This window comes from Manis javanica, chromosome 3 (genome assembly GCF_040802235.1).
Source record: "Manis javanica isolate MJ-LG chromosome 3, MJ_LKY, whole genome shotgun sequence".
Taxonomy (NCBI): domain Eukaryota; kingdom Metazoa; phylum Chordata; class Mammalia; order Pholidota; family Manidae; genus Manis; species Manis javanica.
In genome coordinates, this window is record NC_133158.1 from 176,890,543 (window position 1) to 176,907,274 (window position 16,732).

At 41.0% G+C, this 16,732-nt stretch overlaps 1 protein-coding gene across 6 annotated transcripts in view; it reads right to left on the reverse strand.

Moving 5' to 3' along the window:
• Window positions 1-1,514: 1,514 nt before the first annotated feature.
• Window positions 1,515-16,732, reverse strand: part of TCAIM (T cell activation inhibitor, mitochondrial) — an 81,660-nt gene continuing 66,442 nt past the window's right edge. For all 6 annotated transcript variants that reach the window (XM_036996261.2, XM_017680648.3, XM_073232451.1 and 3 more), the window contains 6 exons: window positions 14,149-14,271; window positions 11,886-11,983; window positions 11,548-11,639; window positions 8,548-8,780; window positions 7,811-7,942; window positions 1,515-3,283 (listed from right to left, as the gene is read on the reverse strand). In XM_036996261.2, coding sequence (XP_036852156.2) covers window positions 3,043-3,283; window positions 7,811-7,942; window positions 8,548-8,780; window positions 11,548-11,639; window positions 11,886-11,983; window positions 14,149-14,271 — 919 coding nt within the window. In that variant the 3' untranslated portion in view covers window positions 1,515-3,042. The remainder of the gene's footprint in view (window positions 3,284-7,810; window positions 7,943-8,547; window positions 8,781-11,547; window positions 11,640-11,885; window positions 11,984-14,148; window positions 14,272-16,732) is intronic.

A 16,732-nucleotide genomic window follows, 5' to 3' on the forward strand; every position in this document is an offset into this window, starting at 1 on the left:
GTGTGACCCCCAGAGGCAGACTGGAGGGATGTGGCAAGGCCAAGGAGCACTGGTGGCCACCAGAACTTGGAGAAGGCAGAGAAAGGAATGTTCTTCAGACCTTCTGGAGGGAGTGTGGCTCAGCAACACTGTAATTTTGGACTCCTGGTCTCCAGAACTGTGAGGGAATACATTTCTGTTTTTTTATGCCACACAGTCTGTAATTTATGTCAGCCACAGGAAACCATACATGAAGGGAAGGCTAAGTGACATTTAATGACGCCGAAGTCAACTCCTCGAAGGCAGCTGTCTTGTCTGCTTGGTCCCTGTTGTGTTCCCATACCTAGAAGCACACAGTAGGTGCTTCCCAAGTGTTTGCTGAATGACTAATAAGGAAAAGATTTTAAGAAATCTCACAGGAAAGATTTTACCTCCAAATTTAAATATCTTGCTTTTTTTGGGTGTGGATAAAAGTGAGGTACCAGGGCTCATGTGTTAACCCTGCCTCCCCATCATATTGCTCTACCCACAGCCTCTCTGCTCATCCTGCTGACCCAAAGCCTCCAGCTCAAGCATGCTGACACCAGGTTTAGGCCAGTGCCTGTGCTAGCAACAGAGAAAATGAAAATGAAATGCTCTCTCCAGAAGATTCTGAGGGTGAAATCCCACAGCCTCCTCCAGGGAGGACTATCCCCTGTGCTGAACCAGTTTCCCTCAAATGAGCTGCTGTGATGGGTTTTGGGGCAGATGTGTGCAAATGTCACTCTAAGAACAAAGATGGCAGGCACCTGTGGGGTCCCAGTGCATGCCCTGGCCTGGCTGGAATGAGAGCTGCCGCCTGGGAGTGTGGGCTCCCCTCTACAGGATCTGTGGTGAAAGGCTGCCAGGACCAGAACTGGGTCCTGCCAGGCTCCACAGTACCGATCTGACTGGTTCGTTCCAGGGAAGCACAGACAGATCTGTCCAGGGCAGCTGGGGTGGAGTCAGTGAAAGAAGCCGGGCAGTACACGGGAAGCAAGGACACCAGGATGCTGGGTCAGTGGCCTGAGTGGAGCGTTTCACCTCTGTCCTCTGAGATGTACACAGAGTCCTGAGAGGCTCTAACCGGGGCTGGCCATGATGCCCCTTGCTCCAGGCCCACCACCTCATCAGCTCAGAGGGCTTGGAGGCCGAGGCCTTCAACAGAGAAAGGAAAACAGACCAGAGAGACCTGGCCTGCAGATGAATGTGAGCACGTGCCTCCCTGACTAGGCAGACTAGGCAAAGGCTGAAAGCTCCAGGGAGCGCAGAGCCTGGTTCTCCCTTGGGGCAGCTCTGCCTGGGTCTGAAGCCCAAGCCCCTTGGGAAACTGCTTCTGACCTGAGGCTTTGTAGGTACAGGAGCTTGATCCTGTGCCAGTTTTCAGAGGTGGGACTTTTATGTTAGACTTGGAGAGAAAGTCAGACATACACAGGTCACCGATTTCTTGTTATTTCTTATTACATTGCAAGAGTTGTAAAACTATTCATAACTTGATAACAAGAAAAACAATGATCTGATTAATGTATTATTTATTATATAATAATTAGGTCTGAATCAAAGTCCAATCTAAAACATAGTACTTGAGGATCTATATTAGCTGGTTTTAGAAACGGCAAAATCCAAATCTACGTTTCCAATACATTTTCTCAGATAACCTTTAGGGAATTTTTCACTCCCATTGTTTGGCTCTGGAAAATCTTTATAGAGAACAGCATCTGTTACATTAGAAAAAAACCCCTAAGTACAGTGGTTAGGCACAGATTAAGGGGGACGATATGCACAAACTATACTAATTACAAACCAGTGCTTCTTTTAATCACACACTTGAATTTTAACAGTTTAAATAATCAGTGTTTCAGATAAATTTAAAATATACATCAAGAGGGTTTTTTAACATCTCCTTTCCTTTCTAATGCACCGTGGAAAAATGCATCAAACATTTCTTCAGTAGTAAACTAGAGCCACCAAAAATGGTGTCCTAAACTAGGACTCACCTTGTCCTCTTGAGAAAGAAGCAGAAGAGATTCTGGGTCAGGTTAAAAATAATATCCTAAGGGAATTATCTGTGGAGAGAAGTCCTGATCGTTCCCCTGAGGTTGTGCTGTGCTGTGGCTTCAGGGAGGCCCACACAACTACTGACAAGGGGGGGCTCAGGGGAGCTTACCCAGCACTCCCAGCATTGGTAGGAACAGGAAGGCCAGGGCTGAGAGGGGTAGACGGAAGTCCTGAATGGTCTGGACCATTTTATACTTGACCATCTTATTGGAACTCTTTGGGAAACAAGCATTTTCCTGCAAAGCGTTTGTCTATGAAAACAAATAGTCAAATCCTTAAATGGTTCCAAAACATTTACTGTCTGTTGGTTTAAGGCTTATCAGTACTTAACATTTTAATGAGCAGGAAAACATATGGGTTTAAAACTAAATTCTCTGTTGTCACTAAAGAGTTTTAACAAACTGGTACAGACTGTTTATGACAATGTCAACAGCATACATTCATTCAATTGTTCTTTTTCCTTCTACTTTTCTTTTAGGCAAAATTAGATTTTTGCTACCCAATAATCACCTGTTTTGGACATCAACTGTCCATTACTGGTTACAAAATACACGTGTGTACTCATATGTGAGCTGTAACTATAAAGTTGCATGTTGAATTGAGTTACATGTAGAAAAGCGTTCCATTACTTCAGAGCTAAACTGAATTCCACCTGCTGATGCCTAACCCACATTCACTCATATAAAAATAGATTATCTTTAACTCTGTAGAATCTCTCGTTTACACACCACTAATAAGGTTCTTTCATTCTAACATCTTTTTACCTAGTCTTTCCAATAAGATAAGAAACACAAGATTGGGAGATAAAACCTTTTTTAAAACACGTTGCCTAGCAGAAATTAACATTAAAAAAAAGTCTACTTTGAAAGCAGCAGTTAGAAACTTTGTTGTTATAATATGTAAATAATACTATTATGTCAAATTGTGGATTTAAATAAACTTAACAGCTTCTTTCTTATCTCTTTACAAAATAATACAATTTCTGTGTTACTTAATGGCTTCTCCATTCTTCCAATTCCAAGGAATACAAAGGTCTCCATCTTGCATAACAGAGTAAAAATGTGAAATGCATAGGTGCATCCCTTGGAGATAAGGCAGTGATTGTTCTAGAAGTCTCTTACAACACTCCACCATTTGTATACTAGAAACGCTGGGCTCCTTATAAAACTTCTCCAGAGAGAATTTCTTCGTTGAAGCCTGTATTAATTCATTTTCAATAACCTTTAACCTGTTATATTGAAAATAAACATAATATTGGCACAAGCTGTAATTGAATAAAAACAGAAAATGTAAATATATTTTTATATATTGGGGTACAGCTTTCTACTCTCCACACTGAACTGGTTTGATATCCACAGAGGTCAAATACCCCGCTTAGAAGACATGCCCATAGTTATCATGCAGTACCTATTGAATTATTTCTACATGTATCTCTAAAAGTATTTGTTAAATCTTTTTAGCAGTAATAGAGTAAAAATAATTAATACATTATTTTAGAAGTTCTTAACCTGTCTCACCAAGTAGCTGTTAGCGAATGATGCAAGCAGGTAGCTGAGCGTGTAAAATCCCTAGCTTTAGGAAGCGTCACATAGCACGACGCTGGGTAGCAATGACTTCCAGGATTCCCAATGACCAGCACGCTCAGAAGACCAGGCCCCTGAGGATACGGCTACAAAGTCTCTTTTTCCATCAAGGTCTTGAGGCCTACAAACAACTCAGGGCAGAACTCAGTATCTTAAATACTTTCTCCCGCAGGTGGAAAAAGTTTACGGATATGTTTTAGTAAATGGATTCAATCCCCAAACCTCAGGTGTGTGTAAGAGGCCCTGACTTGTCCTGCCCCACATGCATCACATGGGGAGCCCACGGGGAAAGGGGAGCAGGCAAAACTGTAGTGGTCACAGGTTCCCAAAGTAGTCTAAGTATTGTGCTGCTAAAAATACCCAAATGTGCTGTTTACCCACTCTTAATATTCTGCACAAAGGAGAAAAGTGAGTACCATACAATATCCACAAGCTGGACAACTATTTGGAAACAGAAGTGGTCACTGCAGGCAGGGGGCGTGTACGGCAGTGGTCTGGAACGCCGGCCCCCTTCTTCAGCAGCACCTGGAGCGCTCCGCAGGGGTGCTGTTTCCTCTGTGACATTCCTCCTGCCTTACCATGTTGCTTAGAAATTCAGGGAGGTGACAGTAGTTAGGGTTGACAGGATTCTTAGAATGTTCCAGTTGAACCTGCTTCTAGTCTCTCCAGGATTAGGGAGGTGCCTTGATCTGTAAAAGGCTTTTTTCACTTGCTCAAGAAAACTAAAAGGACGTGAACCATCTGGCCTGGCCGCTCTGTGGCTCCGCAGCGGCCCGTCTTCGCACGGGTCCCTGACGGGGACGCGCGGCCCTCCCACTCCTTTTGAGAGGCCTCCGGCCGACCCCCAGGCGCAGCCTTTGTAGCCCGGGGGCCCCCGCCCCACTGTGGGGCAGGGCCGCGGGCGCACCGAGCCCCGGGTAGGCGGCCCTCTAAGGGCCCCTGCGCACTGCCCGGCATACGGACAAGCCTGCAGCAGAGAGGGCCTCTGTAGTCTGCGGCAGAGTCACTTAAAAAACATTTTTAAACATTGCTTTTTGTCCTTCTTTATAATTTATTTGCTCTATTGTATTCATTCCTAAATAAAAAAAGGAGGACAAAGGGAAGCACGGTGCGCGCCGGAGGCACCGGGAGGCCAAGGGCGGCCCCGCCCCCCTGCTCCGCTGGGAAAGAGGCAGGCGGCTCCGGGGCAATGGCCCTTCCCTCTCTACAAACTCGAAGTCTACTTTTTTAAACATAAAGTCCCACCCCTCTGCCTCTGACGCGGAATGTTGGTCCCCATGCGTGTCTGGGTGCTTGCGTGGTGTCCTGCTGGTGTCTTTGGCGGTGCCTGCTCAGCACCTAAGTACTCAGAAATATTAGCTGGGTAAATGAATGTTCTTTTCAATAGTTGTTACTACTATGTGCAAGTATCAAAATTATTCAACCAATCCTCTATTGCACATTTCTATTGCTTCTAATTTGTCTAAGTGATTCTGAAATTTGTAATCTGTGATGCATGGTAGAAGGGAACATCTGAGTAGGTTCCATGAAAACCCAACACTCTGGAGAGCCTGTCCAGGGAGAGCTGGTTCACCTCTAGGCACAGGCTACTCCCCAGTTACCACCGGCCTGCATAAGAGCTGAAAACGGGTTATGCCAGCCTCCAAAGGTGGGGGGTTCCCCAGAGCACATACTTGATACCTGCCAGCCAGGGGCTATAAGCCATTCAGTCTAGAGAAGATCAGGTGGGGTCTACTCAGGACCCAGGTATTTATTAGCTTAGTACACTGGTTTTTAAACTGCCAGCATGCCAAGGGTTCTACAGAGGTTGTCAGAGGGCCTCTATGGGCATGGGTGGCCTCTAAGCTTCCTTCAAGTAGAGCACCTGTGAGCTTTTTCATTTTTATAAATGGTGTTTTTATTTAAGACTCCACTGTATAAAGAGACATGCAGCTAGAACGTGTCTGAAAACCACCCTCTAACAACACACTTCATCTAAGGAAAGCAGGTCGTCTCATAACCACTATCTAATAGAGCGAAGGCAACCTCGGTAGGGCGGGGAGGACGGCGCAGAGGAAAGAAGACATAATGGGCAGGGAAGGCTCTGGCCTGCATCCCGCAGGTGCGTGGGCACCAGCACGAAGTGGCTTCTCCTCCTGTCGTGGATGGGCCCCGGGGCCAGAGCCCAGCGGGGAGGAGGCCGGGGACAGGCAGGGAGCCTTTCCTGAGGGCCGCCTGTGCGCTGGCGCTGCTCCCGCCACTGGACGGGACAAAGCAGACAAGGTCTCCAGCCTCATAAGGCTTCTGTTCTTCCGGGAGACAGACAATACATGAATAAGGAAAAAAGTTTGTCGGGTTGATGGTGTTAAGTGCAGCACAGAGAGGCAGCCCAGGAGAGGCAGGGCGGAAGGTGCAGGGGAGGCTGACCAGCTGCTGAGCCCTGGGTGGGGTGAAGGAGTAACTGGGTGGACGTCTGGGGCCCAAGTGCTCTGGGCAGGGGAAGCACCCTGGGTGCCTCAGATACAGAGGCAAAACGGGTGAGGGAAGAGGCATAGGAGATGAGTTTGGCGGGGCTGCGGGCAGATGGTGGGCTGGGGCGTGACATGCTCTGACCCGAGTCTGCAACGGGCCACTCACTCGGATGCTCTGGAGTGAACTGACAGGCGTGGGATGGCAGGTGAGTGTGGGAGCTTGGAAACCAGAGGTCACTACGAAATGGGGGGCGCCCAGGCAGGTGGTGAAGGTGATGAGAAGCATTTGGTTCTGGGCCCACTCCAAAGGTGGAGCTGAGGGGGTCCTGAGCAACTGATAGGCTGGAACTTCCAAAAACTAACCTATGTGGATTTTATTTCTTTTTATTTTCTCCCCTCAAAATCTAGCAGCAATACTCCAAAGCTATAAAATGGTCACTAAGAAACAGAAGCAGAGGCTAACAAAATCATCAGCCCTAATAACGAAAGGTTGGCCAGAACTGTTCCCACAGGTTAAAGCTCACTTACAATTGAGAAAAGTCGTATCACAAACAAAATGCTCACCATACGCTCAGGAGGCAGGATATTTGTGACACGGGATGGAGCCAATAGAGCTCCCCCAGCTCCCCAGGCAGAGCAGAGACGCAGCTCCTTCACTCGCACAGAAAATGATCCCAGGTCCTCTTGTTAAAGGGATGGCTTCCGCACCTCTGCCCTGCTGCCACCCCTTCTACTCCATGTGCTTGGCTTTTGAAATGAGCAACTGGGGGGACCAAGGAGTGAATGGGCAGCAAGGCAGGAGAATTGCCTGACCTGCGGAGTACTGGCAAGGGTCCTCCACTGACCAGGCTCCAGTCCCTACCCTGCTCCCTGGACATGTGCTGCCTCACTCTCCTCAGCTTCCTGCCTGCAACTTGGCCACCACAGGCCCTTCCCAGACTCGGCCATGGGTCTCCCTGCTCAGCCCCACTCTGGTCCAGCTATGCCTGGCATGTGTGTGGTGCTCATGTCTCCTACTTAGAGACTGATGAGTCCTTGTATCAGTGGCACCTTTCACAGCTCTGGCACACAACGGTCAGAGCGAGTGACAGCTGAATGAATGACAGATGCTTGGTAGCCAGACCTCCTTAGACAACAACTTTAGAAAAACTCCCTTTTGAATGTAATACCCTTTCTTCATAGATACATAAAACACAATAAGGCCATATCTTACTGTCTACAAAATAGGAACTCTTGGCTATAAGATTCCTTCAAAGACATAAATAACACAAAGACAGAACTGCTTATGAACTAAAACAAATTTTCACTTCAAAATTTCTTCTTGTTTAATTAAAATGCAAATGAAGCTTGCTTTATATTAGGTTTCAAAATAGAAAAAAAATAAGATTCCTGTCATTAAAGTTTTTCCTTGCTGCCATTCTTTTCCATCTGGAGAATTTCTCTCTGATATCATCCTTCCTTCTGCTCCTGAGTTGGCTTTTATATTAACAAGCCCTGCTTCTCAGCTGGATGTATGCAGTGGTGACTTAGGTTATTATACTTAGAAAACAGCCACATCCAATCCCTGGCAGAGCAAGGGGAGGAGTAAATAAACATGCAATATTCACAAGCCAGTCCATTTCCTGAGGATGCAGTTTTACTGTCCTGTATGTATGAGTTTGAACCCCTGTTTTAAAGGCTGGGCAGAGTGACAGGACATTGCAGAGGGCCACCAGCACTTACTCTTCTTTTCTCTTCAGGTTCTCTCTTGCCTGTTGGGCTTTGGTGAGAATAAACCACTGGAGGTTTGCTGGGTCACAGAGGGTGGGGATGTTAAAATGCCCAAGTTCATGCAAGCTTGGAGTGTATCTGTCACTGGAATGAAACATACATAAAAGGGCAAGTCATTGATCTCTCCACTCCCCACTTCACCCCCAAAGAAAACACATTATTAGTCTGATTAATGAAAAAGGATTCACTAAGAAACTCCACCTTGAAAGTATACAGCAAAGTTGACTTAAAGTTTTACCGTCCCTTAAGAGGCACATTTACCAGGATAGCCACAGGCTTCCTAGTCCTGTGACCTTGCTCATCTGTAACAAGCAGGTAGTAACCTGCTTCAGGGTGAGGTGAAAAGCTAAAGAAATCATACATGTAGGCACCAAGCAGTGGTGCACATATACAATATGTGCACAAGAATGGAAAAATAGCAGAAAATAACATGCACAAAAAATGTTGGCTATTGATTAAACATTAGTTTAAGCTTATAAAGTTTTCCATAGGCTTGATTGTGCCCTGTAAGCAGCAACATATTTACAGACATGCCAGAAATTCAATCCCTCAATCCTCTCATGTTGGCTTTTGCTAACACTAAGCAGTGACATTCTTTAATTCCTAAGAATCACAAAATAATTGAATCCACTCACACACACAACCCATGTAGCTGAATGAGCAACGTAATTCTGGTTTTAGACATTTACCTGTTAAGGATCATTTGTAAGCCACGCAGACTTCGAGGGTGAAAAGGTATTCTATTTTTCACCAGTCTACTATAGAATACATTAAGAAGAGAGTAATATTCTTCAAGTGTCAAAACTGGCTGTAATTCTTCAATATAAACAACTTGTATTCCACCTAGAAGATAGCTTATTTGGTCTTCTAAAAGCATCAACCTCCTTTGAAGGTCAAAATAACTTGGTAATCTTTCAAAAAGCTACAGTATTAAAAAAAGGAAAGAAATACTTAGTTTTATGTTACTATAACCATCCAATTTTAGGATTTTAATAAATGATATTTAGAAATTTTAACAAAATTATTTTCCTAGAAGGAAAGTTTATATAAGTGATAAAAACACTTCATGTAATGCTGGAAATATTAATATTCAAAACAAACCATGTAAATCTTAGGGGTTTTTAGGTAGGAATTGAAGTTGAGGAAAAAAAGTATGCTCAGATAAGTCCTAAGTACTAATATTTAAATATTCAGGTGAAAATATTAGTTTACAATGATTAAATAGTATAATAAAGAAGGGTTTTAGAAACAGAGTACAAGTATTTCAACTCCAAGCCTTTTTTTCCAGAATTTACTCTAATTCAACTAAATTCAGTTAAATGCAATAAACATTAATGAGCACTACTATGAACTTAAGCATTAGACTGTGCATTTGGAATGTACAGATTAAAATAATTTGTCCATGGTTGCCAGGCATTCACTGTAGGGGTACAAGGAAACAAAGGTCAGAACTCGGTGTACCAAGGGCCACGCTAGGGGGGGCAGATGCAGAGGGGAGGTCCAAGCAAAGGTTTCTAAGGAAGTCTAATGTGTCCAATCTGAAAAGATAAATAGGGTTTTGAAAGGCTTAGATGCATGTGGAATGCTTTAGGGCGGAAAAAAGAGCACGTGCAGACAGGGAAGCCTGAGAAAGGCAGCACATGTGGGCACAAGGAGTCCGGCATGGCTAGAGTGTGACCCACTGGGGAGTGAGTGGGAAAGGGCTGAACACACAGGCAAGGCTAGATCAGGAAGGACCTTGTGTGCTACGTGAGTGACTCAGATTTTACACAGAAAGCTGGGGTTATACAACTTCAGATGATTTGAAAGGCACCAAAAATTCTGTTATAATAAAAGCAATAACAGTTTAAAAATTCTACACATTATTTATAATGCTTCTAATGCTGTGAAAAATAATTTTACTACCTATATTTTCAGTTTTTCTTTCAATGGGCTATATATATGAAAATGATTACATTAAATAATTTTTCATTGTGAGGTAAGTGTAGATTCATACGTCTTTCACCCAGATTCCCTAGGGTAACACCTTACAAAACTACAATACAATATACCAGGAAATTGACTTTGGTATAATCTACAGACCTTATTCAGATTTCCCCAGTTTTATTTACACTCATTTGTGTGTATTTAGTTGTATACAATTTTATCACATGTGCAGATCCATGTGACAAGACCACAGTCAAGATACAGAACTATTCCATCACAAGGATACCTCAAAGCCTCTCACAGCCACAGACACCTCTGCTCCCCTCCCCAACCCCTTAGCAACCAATAACCTCTTTCAATACTTTTCTTACTTTAAGAATGTTAAATAATAAATAGTCATACAATATGTTACCTTTTTCAGAGTGCCCTTATCTTACATCCCCACCAGCAACGGATGAGTGACCCCATTTTTCTGCATCTCACAGGCAGCTGCTGGTGTCATTATTTTCCATCTTAGCCATCTGGGTAGGAGTGCAGTAGTAGCTCATTACACTTTAATTTGCATTTCCCTATGGCTGACCACACTGAACATGTTTTCAAGTGCTTGGCATTTCTATGTCCTCTTCTGTGATGTCTGTTCATGTCTTTTGCCTTTTTGGATTTTTTTTTTTAACTGTTGAGTTTTCAGAGTTCTTTATATATTTAGATATAAAGATTTTATCAAATATATGGTTTACAAATAATTTTTACCAATTATTTGATTTGAACAGATACTTCACCAAAGATGTGTGGATGGCAAATTAGCACGAGAAAAGATGTTCACCACTATTCATCATTAGAGAAATGCAAATTAAACCTGCAGTGAGATAGTACCACACACCTAAGAGAACGGCTAAAATTAAAAAGATGACCACACTTCAGATGACCATTACAAGTGTTAGCATCTTCTCAAAAAGTTAAAATACCCTAACATATGATCCAACCATTTTACTTGTATTTACCCAAGAGAAAAAGAAATATATGTCCATACAAATGTATGTAGATGAATGTTCATAGCAGCTTTCTTTCTAATAGCCAAAACTGACATGAACCATGCCCAGCAACAGACGAATGGATAAGCAATCTATCATGGATATAACACACATGGTGATTACAAGGGTACATTCTTTACGCATGTAACAGCATGGATGAATCTCAAAATAATTACGCTGAGTGGAAGAAATCAGATTCTTCTCACCCCAAAAGTACATACTCTGTGATTCCACTTATATAAAACTCTAGAAATATAAACTATAGTGACAGAAAACACATGTGTAGAGGCCTATATAAACTATAGGCCAGTTATTGTGTGGGGAGGGGGTGGGAGGGTAGAAGAGAGGGCTTACAGAGGGACGTGAACATACTCCTGTGGATGATGGATATATTCATTACCTGGATTGTGGCAATGTTTTCATGGTATTTACATATGCCAAATATAATCAAATTACACAAATAAAAAAATATACAGTTTATTGTATGTTTTATAGTACTAAATCTGTTAAAAAACAAAACAAAAGGAGGCAGGCCTTTAGGTTGTGCTTCAGAAAGATGATAAAATATCCAAATAAAACTGACTTAAAAAAATCAGTCCTCTATTTTAACTACATTGTATTAGGCATCTGATCTGAAAATAGCCAAAACTATGATTACATTTTTAGTTTCTTTGAAATAAAAGTATGTTGACGACAAATGAGAGATTATTGCTTTTTGAAGCTTTGTCTTACTTTTGTCCAGTGATGATGGACATCCATTGTTCCTAGCATCACATGGCCCACTGCACTCATCCCAGAACGGTCTGTAAATATTAGTGTACATCCTGAAGATAAAACACAAACCCTCTGGTCACTGCCCAGAGACGCTTCATTCTCTTAGCACTGTGCAAATAATTACTTAAATTTAGTGTACAAATTCAGGATTAAATTCTGTTGAAGGGTAATTTTTAAGAAATTCAGCTGTGATAAAGTCACATCTACAAAGAATTTTAACACTTGAAGTTTTCCTTTAATTTCCAGATGTGTATAGCAGCTCAGTGATATTTTAAAAGGAAATAGGAATTATTTACCTTTTGCATTTTTAAGTGTTTCGAAGTTCTGCTGTGCTAAGCGGCCTAAGCTATGCAGCTGGCTACAGCGATGAGCCACGGCCCAGCTCCTCTGCCACCTAGTCCAAGAGAGCACAAGCACGTCACACAGCACCTGGACCCAGGCAGCCTGTATGCACCGCCACCTGCTTGCTTCCTGTGGAAGCCAAAGAGTTTCTTTCCCAAGTAGGTGTACAACATGTGTCTAAACTAGCTCATTTTTCAAGAAGCAACCAAATGGAAGATGAATTGTTTGCCAGAGGGTAAAAATATTACTATGTTCAGGTATCCAAAGATTTACAACAAGCAAATACACTATGTTGTTTCTATTTTAAAGTAAGAGAATGAATAGGAAAAATTTTGAAAAAAATCTTTACCCTTTCCACATTGTTCAAGGATGATGATTTTGTTTTAGATTTAGGTTCCAACTAGGAATTCCAGTTAGGTTTAGCAGATCCTTTTTATCTTTTTCTAGAGAAAGTGATTTTTATGACATCATGCAACCTGCTCATTTTACAAATGAACATTGAATCATAGTGACAAAATGGAACCTGATATTCATATGATGTCACAGGCACTGGTGTGTAAATGCAAAGAGCACTGGTCTTAAATGGGATCAGAAAGCCCACCTTTGAATTCTAATTCCGTGATTTACTAGTTCTGTGCTTCCAGCCTTCCTAAGGTGTCCCTTTCATATGTGCAAAGACATTCTACAGCACAGACAGTATGAATCAAAGAGAATATTCTATATGAGGGAATAAGGTGCAAAAAAACTTAGCTTCCTTCTTCATCCTAGTACTGATTCTGATAAATGTCGTTTCCAATAAAATGAAATCAGTTGTTAAAATTTTCCCTTTAACCCACATCTGAAACTAAGAATTTCAAAGAAATAATATTGTGCTAAACCTTCCAAATGTTGCTCTTATCAATAAATGGTCTTGCATATAGGCTGCTTAGAATTAGAAAGTGTCATTAGTCACAACGTTTCCATTTGTTGGAGACGTGGCTAATTTTCCGGTAAGTGGAGAAGCAGTATACATCCATGGTCCTCAAAGTTTTAGGTCTCAGAACTCCTTTGCACTCTTAAAAATTAAGACCCCCCCACAAAGAGCTTTCATTTATGTGGGTCATATTTATTGATATTTACTGCAGTAAAAATTAAAAGCTGAGAAAATTCTCCAGTGTTGTAAACTAATGCTTATTTCTTTTTATGTTTAAGAAATCCTTTAATTTTTCTGATCCCAGTCTCTTTGAGAGATCTTTTAGAATTTATACGAGAAAAAAGTTTATTTTCTCTATGTAAATTTACAAAACTTAAAAAAGTATCTTATTACTTGATTTTTAGTTACAAAAGTCTGTTACTAGGCTGTGGAATTGGAAGAACCCCCTATATCAAAATTTGGCCTAAAAACTACTGATGCAATGATAAAAGAAAGCTATCAGCACGAATCCAAACATCACACACACTCCAAGTCTAACTGCTTTCCTTTGAAATTTGGATTATTTTAGCAAACTGATTTGAATAAACAAGAGCAGAACGTATACCTGTGCTTTGTAAGCATAGGAAAAAGGTGCTATATGGCACCCAAACAGTAATTTGGTTCAATATAAAAAAAAGTTCTGACAGTGAGGGATAAAAATAAGCCAGGCTACAGCACGTGGCAGCAGAGAAGCCCGAGCTGAGACTTGGTGAGCAGTTTCCAGGGCTCTCGCACTGGGCAGTCCCCTTCCGTTTCCCGTCCTGACAGTTTTAATAGCTTTGTAAGCCTATTTTTACAGTAAACCTGAGTATGTATCTTTATATAACTGCAAGTTCCAAGTACATAAAAACTTATTTACACTTCAGAAGTCATGCCATATAACACAGAACAAAGAATACAACATTGATTTTCTCTCTTCCTCTTTTTAAACTGGAATACCAATCTTTCCTGGTGGGGGAATAATTATTTTTATATATTTATATATTTACATACAAATATATGCAATGTGCCTAGAAAAGGATACTTTTCTTACAAACTCATTGTGCAATAAAGTTCAACTGTTATGCTAAAAGTGTCAGTACTGAAACTATTAACACTATTTTAAAGAAGAACTTAAGAAAACAAGTTTTGGTTACTTTCATAAAAACATAGTTGAAAAACATTTAGTTGCCAGCATAATTAAAGATGAAAATATTTAACTGCTGGAAAGCTTTACCAACAAATACATGTTTATTTTAATCTCTAAATTAGGTTCTTTATGTTACCTGATATCTGAGAGCTGCAACTGATGAGACAGTTCATCTTTCAAACGATCTAGTTCTTTTCTAAGTGGCAAACTACTCTTCAGCTTCTTAACAGCACTTTTTCCATTGTTATCTAACCAGGATCTAGAACAAAAACCAGATATATACTTTCTAATATTAAGTATAATGCAAACACTTCTATTAAAAGATAAATGTACCACCATAATGCAGCCCCAAGGTTAAAGTGAGTTTCTAATCAAATCTTTACCAAATTTTAAAAAACAAAGGTGGGGAGACGGGCGTGGAGCCTGAGGTAATTGAGATGGCCTGAACAGCGAAGCGGCCCGGTGGGAAGGAAGGGAGGTGTAAATGAGCACCACCCCTGAAAGGAGCAGGGGTTTCCGGGGACTGTGCGGTAGAAAGACTAGATCAGGAAGGTCTGACCAACAGAGGAACTTGGATGGAGAGAAGAGGGACTGAACATCGAGAGCTCAGGTAGAATAAGGGAAGAAACTGGAGTCTACCCAGCTGGAATCCACAAAATGATCTTTGCAAAAGTCCCTTCATCAGGATGCACTCATTGCCTTTAACTGTCACCAGCACCATTAGATGTGTCTTTTGAGTCTGACTTTTCCAACTCATTAGCCCTTTGCTCTTCTAGTAGCACTGGCTCTGTCCCTACATGGTCATGACTGATGTAAGTGAAGGGCCATTACAGTTGACTGAACGTTGTAAAATAAACCTATGTGGGAGGTTTTGAAGTATCTTTAATTAAAAAAAATTATCCCATCTATAGAAATCTAGTAACAGATTTGGTGTAATTAAAAATTTTTATATACAAAGGAAGTTGTCATAACTACAAAGGATTTAACAGGTACTCTAAGAACAGACACTTTATTAACATCAAGTTGATAATCCTGGAGATAATGAAGTCATTATGCATTTATCAAATATTTATTCTGAATGCTTAATATTTGCTGTGTTGGGATATAAGGAAGAAAAAGTTATGTGTAAAGAAAGACTCATCATAAGGAATATAGAGATAAATAACTAGAACAGAATATATGAGAACAGAGCAATAATTAATTACGCCTGAAAAGTTCTATAGAACAAGTGGTACGTGACCTGGAACTGGACAGATGGAACAGATTTTTTCCAGGCAGATTAGTGACAGGGAAGGGCCTGCCAATCATGCCAGTGCATTGGAACTACAAGATGAACCAATGTGCCCAAGACTAGAGGGTGCCCAGAAGGAGGGGGGCACAGAGGAGACCAGAGGCCAAAGTCGGGGAGGACAGATCATGAATGGTTTTGCACATTGGGATAAGGAACTGGGAACTTATTCCCTAGGCAAAGGTGTTCAACATTTTAAAATTCACTAACCTTGCCACATAATTAATAATCTTTTCTACTTTCCGTTCAAAAATACTGGTAAAATTTTGTCATCTCTGCATAGTGTGAAATAAGAAAAAAATATCTTATATTACTATTATATTACAAATTTTCAGCATTTTCCTCATTTATTAATACATGCTATTCAGTTTACTTTAAATCTACAAGAGGAAGCACGATTTACTGACAAACGAATTATCAAATGGCATACGATGTTTGGTTTGGAGACCAAATGTCTTAAACTGTAGACTGAAATATAACCTTATAATTTTACATTCATGACTTGATTTTTGGAATTCTTACATCTAGTGTATAAAAGTTAACTGGTCTAGTTTGACTACACCAGTTAATTACTACACAACTACATTAAACTGGTCTAGTTTAATTCTTGTGTTTTCTTTCTGATACTGACATAAAAATGAAGGTTCTAAATATGACATTTTATATGTAGATATAGATAGATAAAGATCTATGTTTCCCAACAGTGGCCTCTGAGAGGTTCTATAGCTACTGAGTACATCTAGCACCCCAGATCTTGGTTTCTAAAAACCATTCTCTGCTAGAAAGAACTGGAGCTTTTTGGCAAAATGGTTGAACCAAATATTGGGACAGGGATACTGGGTCTGGAACATCTTGATGAACCAGAAAGTTAGGGTTCTCAAATGATAATGGGAACATAGGAGTTAGCTGGAAAGGGTGATGATATTAGAAGATTACTGTTTGGCATCCATCAGAGTAATACGTGATTCAGTCAAGAATCATCAATGAATATCAGAGCTAGGCAGTAGAAATTTGGTGAATAAAAGGATATTTACATAGCCCCCTAAGTATCTGCTCAAAAGAAATTGAAGAGAAAAACAGTAACTTTACTATGGAAAAAACTGGGAGATATTCTTGAATCAAATGATCCATGTTAGTATCACTAGTAATGGGATAAATCATCATCATATGCCTCCTATGTAATCCACTGAAAACAATACACCACCACTTCTGGGGTATCCCTGCCAGTTATGAATTACTTGGCTCTAAGGATAGTAAATACCAGATATACTCAAATTGAGGGAGAGTATACAAAATAACACCAAGGTCATTAAAGGCAAGAAAACACTTGAGGAAGCATTCTAGATTAGAGGATATTCAAGAGACATGACAATAGAATGTGGCTCATAATCTGAGATTTTCTTGTCCTAATAAAGGGCAGTGGTCAGAAAAT